This window comes from Oryzias latipes, chromosome 6 (genome assembly GCF_053564925.1).
Source record: "Oryzias latipes strain Hd-rR chromosome 6, Olatipes_Hd-rR_3.1".
Taxonomy (NCBI): domain Eukaryota; kingdom Metazoa; phylum Chordata; class Actinopteri; order Beloniformes; family Adrianichthyidae; genus Oryzias; species Oryzias latipes.
The window spans coordinates 21,973,927-21,984,298 of NC_136242.1; the positions used below are offsets into that span (position 1 = coordinate 21,973,927).

A 10,372-nucleotide genomic window follows, 5' to 3' on the forward strand; every position below is an offset into this window, starting at 1 on the left:
TCATCAGACCACATTTCCTTAACTCACCTTTAGACCTCTAGATCTGATCAGCTGTGTTGGATCATCAGAATAGACAAAGATACTAGAGGATCAATATTCAAAACATATATTGTTGTGAGTATTTAAATCACATATTGACTTAATTTGACAATTGAGTACCAATCTTTATTCTTTAAAAAGTTACCGTGCACAGAAGAATATACAAAAACATCCGAATGCCCATGAAGTTTTTTTTTTTTTTTTTTTTGTGGAACTTTTCATTGTTTTCAGCTTTGAAAACTGCTGACTAAAATTTCACTTTTAACCTAAAATGTGAAAAAAAACAGAACTTGTGGTCTTGTAAAAGTCAAAGCAAGTTTGTTGTATATGTGTACACATCAGATCAGGCCATTTTTAATGTAAGGTAAAAAAAAAAAAAAAAAAAAAAATTTGCAACTTCAAACCATTTTATAGTAGACCATTTTTGTTAACAGTGAACTCTAGGGCCCAAAGTAAAACCTGGTAATGGAGCTTTCTAAGAATCGTCTCTGCTTTCATTTTCCTTTCATCCCACAGAAGCAGCAGAGACAGCCCCCAGTGTGGGAGCTTTTATTGTTCAACCTGCTGGTGGTCTGCAGACTAAAGATGATTAACGTTTTACACTTTGTTTCAGAAGAGCTTCTGTACAACTTCAGAAATCTTCAACTGAGCATGTTTCATCACCAGGTTACCCGGAATTTCTTGTTTTTATGTTTCATAATCAAATCTACTAATGCAATTATTTTTATTTCACTAACAGACAGATCATTGCTTTTTATGACAGTGTTTTGCTAGTCAATTTGAGGCTTAATGAGGTAAATAATGCCACTGATTGAAGTGCAGTACCTACAATATAAAAACAAAGTAAACCACAAAAACATCCTCAACGTTTGTATTATTTTTGTGTGAACAAGACTGTATTCAATAGCTCCACTATGGAGTCACATTCCCTGAGACTTATTGGTCCAGACGAAAGACCTCGAGGACCCTTTTAGGTGCTGAAGTGTCGCCCTCTGCTGCTACAAAGACGCATTACAGTTTAATAGTGCTTGAACGCTGGAGAAGGAACATAGACTGTAAAAACATTTGAACAGTCTCTGAGAAGGAATCAAAACACACCAGTGCCCGATAATAAATGCATATAGTAAGAATATAGACGATATAAATAATATAGTAAACAAAGTAATCATTTATCCAAAAGAATTTTAAAAATTATCAACGAATACAAAAAAGGATACATGATGCAGCTAATCGACTGGCCATTAATACGATTTAAAAACAAAACTTTCAATTATTTTACTTTACTAAATTTTGGATTAGCGATATTAGGGTAATAATAAACAAAGTAACACAACTAACAATTAAAAAAAATGTCTAGACCATTTATAGAGAAATTTAGACAAAAATAAGTATAAATGTTGATTTTTTCTTTGTAATACACACATACAACTTCTTAATATGTTTTTGTTAAAAATATTTCAACATTTCGTAATTTTTTGCAGATGTCACTAGCTCCTAACATATCTGCTTGACTTATCTCACAAATCAAGCAAAAACAAAAAACGTCCTCTGATGAGAATCCCTTTTTGGTGCTTTTAACATGTTCTTGTGACATTTTTCTGATGACGGAGGAAACCTTTTAAAAACAATTAATCTCAAAATTGTATTTCTTTTTCAAATTACTGTGAATCTGGAGCAGACAAAAATGCCATTTGAAAAAGGTTGTATTTGTGACGTAGAAAATACCCTGAGCTCCCAAGAACAAGGAAGGGAAGGGGGGCGGGGTTGCTCTGCATCAATCGGCCCACCCACAACTGAGAGGCAAATTTCCAATGAACTACTGCCGCTCTGTAGAAACTATGTCCTAGAAAATGAAAGGTTTGTTGACTTTGGCTAAAACATCATATTCATTATTAAAAGACCTTGGGGAACGCTTTGAAAATAGATCAAAAGATGATCGGAGGGGGTCTTTAAGTAAAATAGAAGCCCATTTTTGAAACCAATCAGCAAAGACAATCCCTGAAAAAGCTAGAAGCTCCAATCTGTGCTGTCAGGCATCTGTTTGTGTAAACCTGTAATTGTATATCTATGTTTTTCTGGTCCTCTAGTGACGATATCTTGCAAAAGGATATGAAAGTTCAAGGTTTCAAAGTTTGCTTTTGCTGAAGAAGACACAACAGTGAGTGGCTGACGGACCGCAGTGGTTTATGAGCCACACGGAGGCGATAAAAACTGCAGAGGACCTTGTTTTTGTTATGTTTCCTGTACAGCGATTGTGTATTGCTCACATACACACAAGGCTCTGTAAAAAAAATAAAATAATAAAAAAACACAAGGCCAATAGAGACATTGAGTGCTTACTGGCACATATTCTGTTGAGTGACTCCTTGCTGCAGCAACTTAAATAAACTGCAAAAAGAAAAATGCAAATAGTTTCTTCAATATGATTAGTTTCACTCACAGAGAGGGATTTCCCACAAAACAAAAGTCAAACTCACCTTTTGAGTCAGCAAAACGTTTTCCTCAACAAATGTTAACTTTAGAGGCACAACCTAGACAAAAAAACAACAACAGCGCTTAAAGAAAGTGTGGAATCCTCCATTCAATGATTCTAAATGGATGCAGTCGGCTCCGCAGATCAGAAAAGAAACTCCAAGCTGTTCTCATCTAGTTTTGTGCCTTGGCTGCAATGAGGTTTAACTCAGAGGTTTGTAGAAAAAGTTAACTTCCTATCATCAGTGTTGTTGGGCTGGTTTTCTTCCTCAGTCTGCTTTTTGGATTGAAGCCCTCCAAGAACGTCCCAAGACTGAGGAATTAGGTGGCGAGAGAAGATCACTTCTATCAAATAAGACACCATGATGATAGTTATCAGGGAGGACAGCATGGCCACAGTTCTGTAAGGAAAGCGTTGACTGATAATTCCATTTTCTTCCTTCCAGCCAGGGTACAGGAGTGCAGCGGGAATTGCGAGCAGTGGTTCGCCGCTCAGCAAGCGCAAAAGAAAACCGGAGAGAAAGCCGCTTATAGCCCCGTAGATGTTGGTGTAGGGGAAGTGCAACACGCAGACCAGCTGTGGGAAAATCACGCAATACAGGAGGTCGCCGCTCATGAGCCAGAGAGCAAGCACACTGGTGCCCCCGAACGCCAAGCCCATCCCAGCCAAGCCCACAATCAGCACAGAGACTTTGATGACCCACTGCAGCTCCCTCTCTGAGGCCTGCCAAACAAAAAAACAATAAAACAAGAGCACAAACACTATTAAACTTGTGTTTAAATGACTTAAACAGTCATTCTTGCTCGACAAATAGAAGCAATACACACCGATCTCCTCAAAGTGGTCTTGTATATGTTTTTGGTAAACAAAGATGCTGAGGACAGCAGGGCTGAATCCATGGAGGACATTACGGCCGCAGCCACAGAACCGATGCCCAGCACTGAGACCCAGGTGGGTGTCAGTTGTTGCAGAGCAAGTGGAAGGATCTTCCCTGAATCCCCGCGCTCAAAAGGCGGGGGTAAGCCATAATCTGTCTGGTTCCAGTCTGAAGAAAGGGGCAAAAGAAGATGGGATTGAAAAGGGGACGTCATTTAAGCAGAAAAAGGCTGAAAGGGTTTGTATTCTTTGGACAACGTTTGCATGAGATCATACCTGCAGAGACAGCCAGGATTCCAATTACAACTGAGGGTATTCCCATAAGGAAAACTGCTCCAGCAGCAGCAAAACATGTGATCTGAGCCTGAACCGATGAGGCTGCAGAGAGGATTCTCTGATACAGAGCCTGATATGAAAGTCCACCAAGAACCTACAGAACACATAGGCTCAGTCATCCAATAGCTGTGGAATTTGCAAAGGGCCCTAACTTTAAGTGGCATCTAAAACCGTACACTCAAAAAAATAACTAATTGGATGAACTCAATTTAATTGTGGGCTGGATTTCCATCCAATAAATATGAGTAGCCCCAACTCCATGTAATGAAATATAATTGAATTAGTCAAACTCAATTTTATCAAGAAGGCAAGGCAAAACACATGATGTGACACTGGTCTTGAACCTAGAACCTCTGCATGCAGGCACCATTGACTGATCCACTGAGCTGATTCTTCTTTGGCCTTATGCCTACACCAGTATAAATACATAGAATCATTTTCTCTATAAATGAGGTTCGTCGTGTATCGTCTTATTGGTAGAAACCGAGTTCAAACAATTCCAGGCCACAGTACGTTTTAACGTGGAAAAACACGAACAAAAATTTTCTCTCTTCGAAAAGTCGAAGGATTTGAAGGACCAAAAGTCAGAGCAGGCATTAGACGAAAGAGCTGAACATTTTAATAGTTGAATTGTTAAAATAGGTGAAAAATTGTAGCCGAAAAACGGCGGAAGATACTATAAGAAGAATAAATAAAGACAAACAGGAAAATAGTATTCAACTAATAAAAGAATACTCACTGAAGAATGATTTTGCACATTATAGGGAGTGGAGAACATGCAGTCTTGCGCATGTCCCCTTAATTTAACTTATTTATTTTGGATTACGGGAGTTTATAGTTGAAACTATAAATACATTCTATGTAAGGTCAATTAAATGTAGATACATATTTTTAAAATAAATGTATTTAAATAAAACAAACAGCATTTACTTGTGCTTCATGAATGAGGGGCTTGAATCATTTGTCCAGTTTCGTGTTTTATGTATTGGCTTCAGTCAAAGGTTCATAGGGTTTCATGTGAAATGGGGAAATTCTTTTACCATCAGCAGCATTTGGTCAACCCATTTTCCCGCATCCTCCAACTCCAGGTGTCCAACCCAGGAATGTCCAACCGTCTGGTTCAGAGGAAGTGTTTGTGAGATGGAACCAACTGCAGGGCTAAGCACCAAAAACGGAATGCAGAGCCACTGAAACAGAAATAAAAAGTTTCTATCAGCATCACTAACTTCTTAGAATTTGATTTATATTTGTTACTTTTTTATTCCCCTGCTTCTTTGCAGTTTTTGATTGTTAAAGTGTTACGGTGTGCTTGCTCTTTTTACCAGGCTGACAAAGATAAAACAAAGCTGGATGATATCAGTGTATGCCACTGAGTAGAGGCCCCCGAGAAACGTGTAGATGATGGAGACAGCTGCAGAGATGATGATGGAAATGGTCGACGACAGCCCCAGAATGACGCTCATCGTCCCTCCTGCAAATCAGGTCACATATTTGTTATAGATTTTATTTAAAAAAAATGTTCATAAAAGTTTCAGCAAGACAAAAAACAATCACAGGTTTTAGCCTGACATTGCACACTTTGCAACATTTTAAAGACGAGTTAGTTTATTTAGGTGGTCCTGGAAGCTGTGAACTGTGTTTGACTGCTGCATGCAGGGCAGATCTGCAAAGCTGCAGAGGTCATTTGTCATTCTAGCAGCATTTCTGCGTAAGAACAACACCTCTGTCCTGTTTAGTTCAATGCATTCTGCACAGACATGTGACAAAGTGATTTAGAAGAGCATGTCACCTGCATACCAGCATGCGCTTGTTATTGGAAAGCAGGTTTCCTTGATTTTCATGCTTAGTTGTTATTATGTTTTACCTCAAAATACTGCTCTCACGCTTGATGAGGTCCCTTTCAACAAATATTCTCTGCTTTATACCAAGACACATGTTAGTTAAATTTTATTTTCCATTAGAATTGTTTATTTTCCAATCAAATTTGGAGCACACAGAATGAAAAAGTATTAAAGATAGATGTATGGACCCAATAGAAGCAGCAGCATCTTATAGGTCACTTTGCTGAACAGGATTTTAGAAAAAGCTGTTTCGGAGCATTTTAATAGAAGAAAAAAAAAGTTTTGTAAACATAGAGAAAGACTATTTCCTTGGAGAAGGACATGTGCACCAGTATCCGTGTATTTGTGAACACGGACGCAGTGTTCAGGTGAAACAGAGACTCCCTCTTCAAAGAACAGAAGAGTAATGCATGAGAGCAACAAGAAGGAAAAGTTGTTCACTAATAGATGTGTTTTATGTCAATAATATTAATTCACATTCAGAAGTTTTTCCTATTCTTTAATTTGATCACATTTTAGCACAAACTGTTATTCATATGTTTGTGGAAACTGAAACAAAGATCAATTGCAAATCCTTTAACTCCTGCTTTTTGTTATTAACTAATTAAGACTAAACTTTAAGTAACCAAGTAAAACAAACTGCATCAAGGTAGTTACCCAGCGCAGCAAGGACGCATGATACCCATAATATGTCACTGATAATGGCAGGAACCAAGAGAACTGCAGTGAACGTGTTGCCGTAGCGATTCTGAAACGGGTCCAACATGGTCACATAGCGTTTGGACCTCATTGGTTTGGCAAAAAACAGTCCGCCTAGAAGAAAAATGGTGAAAAATAAAAATAAATCAGGATATGTTGGACACAAACATATTCATATCTAGAATCAACCAAACTGGAAATGTGTTGTTTGGCAATGTGGTTGTGAGGAGTGCGGTTCTCAATGCATGCAAACTCAACCAGCTTAACTCGCTTTTGGATAGAATCCATCTTTTGACATTTCAAGGAATGAAATTAATCTTTAACGGATTTAGCTGTGACAGCATAAAAACTGTTTTTGTTTGTTCAGTCCAAACTGGATCTTTTTAACATAAGTCCCTGTGATAAGGGTTAAACATTTCAAAAAATCTGTAGTTTTTAACAATCACTGCTTTTTTTCAGATCGCTTTGGGACTCTGTCTTTGAACAGCACTTCTCCAAATTCCTAGCTGTTGTAGCTTGTTAAAACACAGGAATGCACCAAAGACTCTAGGCATGAGCGTCCACAATAATGAGCTAATATCTAGGTTGTGTCAACACTAGAGAATAGTCTTTGCTGTGTTTCGTGCTTCAACCAGCAAATCCTTTACCACAACCATCAGAAAGAAACATCCCTCATTGCATCAACATTCTTTAGACAATAAGTAGCAAGATAAAACCCTCTTCACATTCTTAAGTGGACCGTCTACTGAGCAACGTACGATCTTATTCCCAATTCTTTGAGTTTAATGTGTAATTCAACTATTGGAAGCATAACCTAAAAAAGTTCCTATGTTAAATTTGTGCAATTACTAAATATCAAATTTGATCAAAAATTCAAATTTGCTTAAGAACATTTATTAAAAAACAAAAATCAGTTTTTAACATAGTGGTCAATTTTACTATAGCAGATTACATAAAAAAGAAGTTACGTAAAAAACAGTTTAACAAAATGCTTTATGTAAAAAAATAATGTCCTTGAAATGCCTTTTGGGGAAAAAAAACAATTTGTTTGGGCTACTTACCCAAAAAGAAATTTAAAAAGTAAGCAGGGGGGCCCATAGCCCAGATGAGACCTTGATTTGGAGAATAAACAGCTTCAGCAGTTCCCAGGATATAACCTCCACCAACCCATGTGGCTGGACAGAGAAGAGTAAAAAAAACTATCAGTCATATAACAGGAAATACACCATCCACCCACCCACCCACCCACCCATCCATCCATCTGCCCGCCCGCCAGCCCGCCCGCCCGTCCATCCACCCACCCATCCATCCATCCATCCATCCATCCATCCATCCATCCATCCATCCATCCATCCACCCACCCACCCATCCATCCATCCACCCATCCATCCATCCATCTTCTTCCGCTCATCAGGGACCAGGTCACCGGGGAAGCAGTCTAAGCAATGATGCCCAGACTTCCTTCTCCAGCTCCTCTGGGGGGACCCCAAGGCGTTCCCAGGCCAGCCAAGAGTTGTAGTCTCTCCAGCGTGTCCTGGGTCTTCCCCGGGGCCTCCGCCCAGTTGGACATGCCCGGAACACCTCCCCAGGGAGGCGTCCAGGAGGCATCCGGACCAGATGGCCAAGCCACCTCAACTGGCTCCTCTGGAAGGGAAAAAGCAACGGCTCTACTCAGAGCTCTCCACGGGTGACCGAGCTTCTCACCCTATCTCTAAGGGAGCGCCCAGCCACCCTACGGAGAAAGCTCATTTCAGTTTCAGAGCCCAGGCTTTGTTTGGAGGTGAGCCCAACTATATCGAGACGGTACGTCTCAACCTCTCGCACAAGCTCAGGCTCCTTCCCTCCCAGAGAGGTGACGTTCCATGTCCCAAAAGGCAAGTTCCATGGCCGAGGCACCCGCCTTTGACTGCCTCCCTCCCAAACCACACAAATATGAAATAAAGTTTTATACCTGTCATGGTAAAAATCCCAACTAAGACACTGATGTTGCGTCCACCAATAATAGAAACATCACTCTTGCTTCCAGGGCAGGTCTTCTCCACTTTTTTGGCTTTGTGAGATCCCCATACTCCAATAGCCAGAATGCAAACATAAAAAATGACTACAGATACTAGTCCAGGGATATCAACTGCCATGATGACCTATAGCAGAAAGGAAAAAAAAACAGTTTTACAAAGCAGACATGAGTTTGACTATGGTACAACACTAGAGCTGTTCTAAGATTTGCAATGACGGGTAATGTTAAACCTGCTCTGGATATCCAAGAGCAGGTTTAACGTCTATAGTGCCGAGCAACACTTTACGTTTCTGCGTGTCAACCTGATGCTTGTCAATCGCAAAACAGCTGCAGATGCATGCTTTTCTTGACACACACTCCTGTCAGTTTGTGTTTACAGTCTTTATCACTCTTCAAATATGTGGGTACATTAGACATTTTTCTAAACATTAAGTCTAGAAAGATAAAGAACTGAGAAAAGTTGGGAGCAAAAATAACCAAAAAGAAATTTCCCAGGAGTGAATTTGCCTACTATTCAGCCAGAATTACTGACACTCAGAGATTGCTGCAGCGTAACACTGTAAATATCACAGTGTGATTTGCAGTTCATATGTGTACATTTTTTTTTACTTTGTTGCCGTTCCCCACTACAGCCACCAGGTGGCAGCAATGTGACAACCGAGCCAGTCTACCCCTCATCACAGCGCATTCAGTTTCATCTCTGGGTTCAAATAAACTAGCAAAACATAGTCAAGGTTATTTTTACATATTATTATTTTGTACTGATGATCAGATGTGCAAAACAAGAATTTTCCTGTGACTTTACGAGCTGCATGATGGGTAAAAAAAAGTCAAATTACATACTAAAATAATCAAATGACAACACTTCAATAAAATGAAGGTGAAAATAGTTTATTATAAACATGTGTGTGCATGTAAAAAGGTGTGGTAGCTAAGGAGAACATTTCCTACTGATTTCTTATCATCTGTTTGAAAAGAAATAGATAGTTTATGAAGATTTTGCTGCAAGGATTAGTCTAAGTGGATGAATTATTACAATCAAGAATAAACTAAAAGATATGAAAAAATAAAAAATACACAGCTGATTTCTTTTGGGACATGACCTCAGTTTGAAAGACAATGACATAATGTTCTAAACTGTGTGATGTGAAAATAAAACTAAAATTTTCAACTTAAAACAATACTTGGACTATTGATATTATGTTTCTATTTAATGTAATTTACTTTATCAACAATAACAGATCATTTTGGATGTAGCATCTTCAGGGCCATAATAAGCAAACCCTTGGAAATACCAAGCAAGATAAAATCAATTATTTTTATTTGTTCTTTTGCTTTTGGTATTACCCATAATTAGTGTTTTAAAAATATATATTCTGCGCTCTACCATTAGGTTCAGCAGGCATTTATATTATAATGAGAGGACCTTTTTGTTAGAAAGATCCTCTGTCTCTGATTGGAATTACGTTAACAATTATGTCTTTCTTCAGCAGAGCTGTACTTTGGTTTAAAGGGTCCAAAGTGTAAAAAAAAATTTCGGATATGGAGCAGAGTCTTAAGTCGAACATTTAAAAAGCAGCTGCTCACGTGTTTTATTGTTTCTCATTTTGATGTATATCACAACAAATTATACCCCTAATATATATTTTAGGATATACTAAGTAACAAGCTCTAAAAGCAATTTCAATTCAGGCAATGACTGTCAGAACTGAGACTATAGGCAGCAGAACTCACCGCTTTAGAGGCAAATATCCTTCAAGAAAACTGTAGTCTACTCTGCAGTTATGTGTGGGCCAATTTAATAAAAACTTCCACTTGCAGGTGTTCGTTCAGAGTTTCTACGGTGTTCATAAACGCCGGTACGCGCTGAGGAGCTCTTGCGACACTATCCTTTTTTTTTTTTTTGTATTTTTTTTTTTTTTTTTTCAGAATCAACGCCTGTTTATTGGAACACCGCTCTGGCGACACTGTCTTATGCAGAGCGAAAAAACGCTTCTGAACCGTAGGTGTCTTGAATGCACCCCGGGACCGACGAAATGTGGTGGAGGCTACCATTATGTCTATGGATGCTACCACCTGCTAGCTCAGGAG

The 10,372-nt window shown here is 38.9% G+C and overlaps 1 protein-coding gene across 2 annotated transcripts; it reads right to left on the reverse strand.

The window, feature by feature from the left end:
• Nucleotides 1-143: 143 nt before the first annotated feature.
• LOC101161884 (high-affinity choline transporter 1-like) lies at nucleotides 144-10,277 on the reverse strand. 2 transcript variants are annotated; one of them, XR_002290417.3, is made up of 10 exons: nucleotides 10,016-10,277; nucleotides 8,216-8,405; nucleotides 7,326-7,439; nucleotides 6,223-6,378; nucleotides 5,047-5,195; nucleotides 4,765-4,911; nucleotides 3,665-3,818; nucleotides 3,340-3,557; nucleotides 2,517-3,235; nucleotides 2,365-2,427 (listed from the first exon to the last, which is right to left on the reverse strand). XR_002290417.3 is itself a non-coding variant. In XM_011476147.4 (9 exons), exons 2-9 carry the CDS (start codon nucleotides 8,397-8,399, stop codon nucleotides 2,720-2,722), a joined length of 1,638 nt encoding a protein of 545 aa, XP_011474449.2. In that variant the 5' UTR covers nucleotides 8,400-8,405; nucleotides 10,016-10,277; the 3' UTR covers nucleotides 144-2,719. The 2 variants fall into 2 exon arrangements, 1 of the variants encoding a protein (XP_011474449.2); XM_011476147.4 differs by having other exon boundaries at nucleotides 144-3,235.
• Nucleotides 10,278-10,372: the final 95 nt, after the last annotated feature.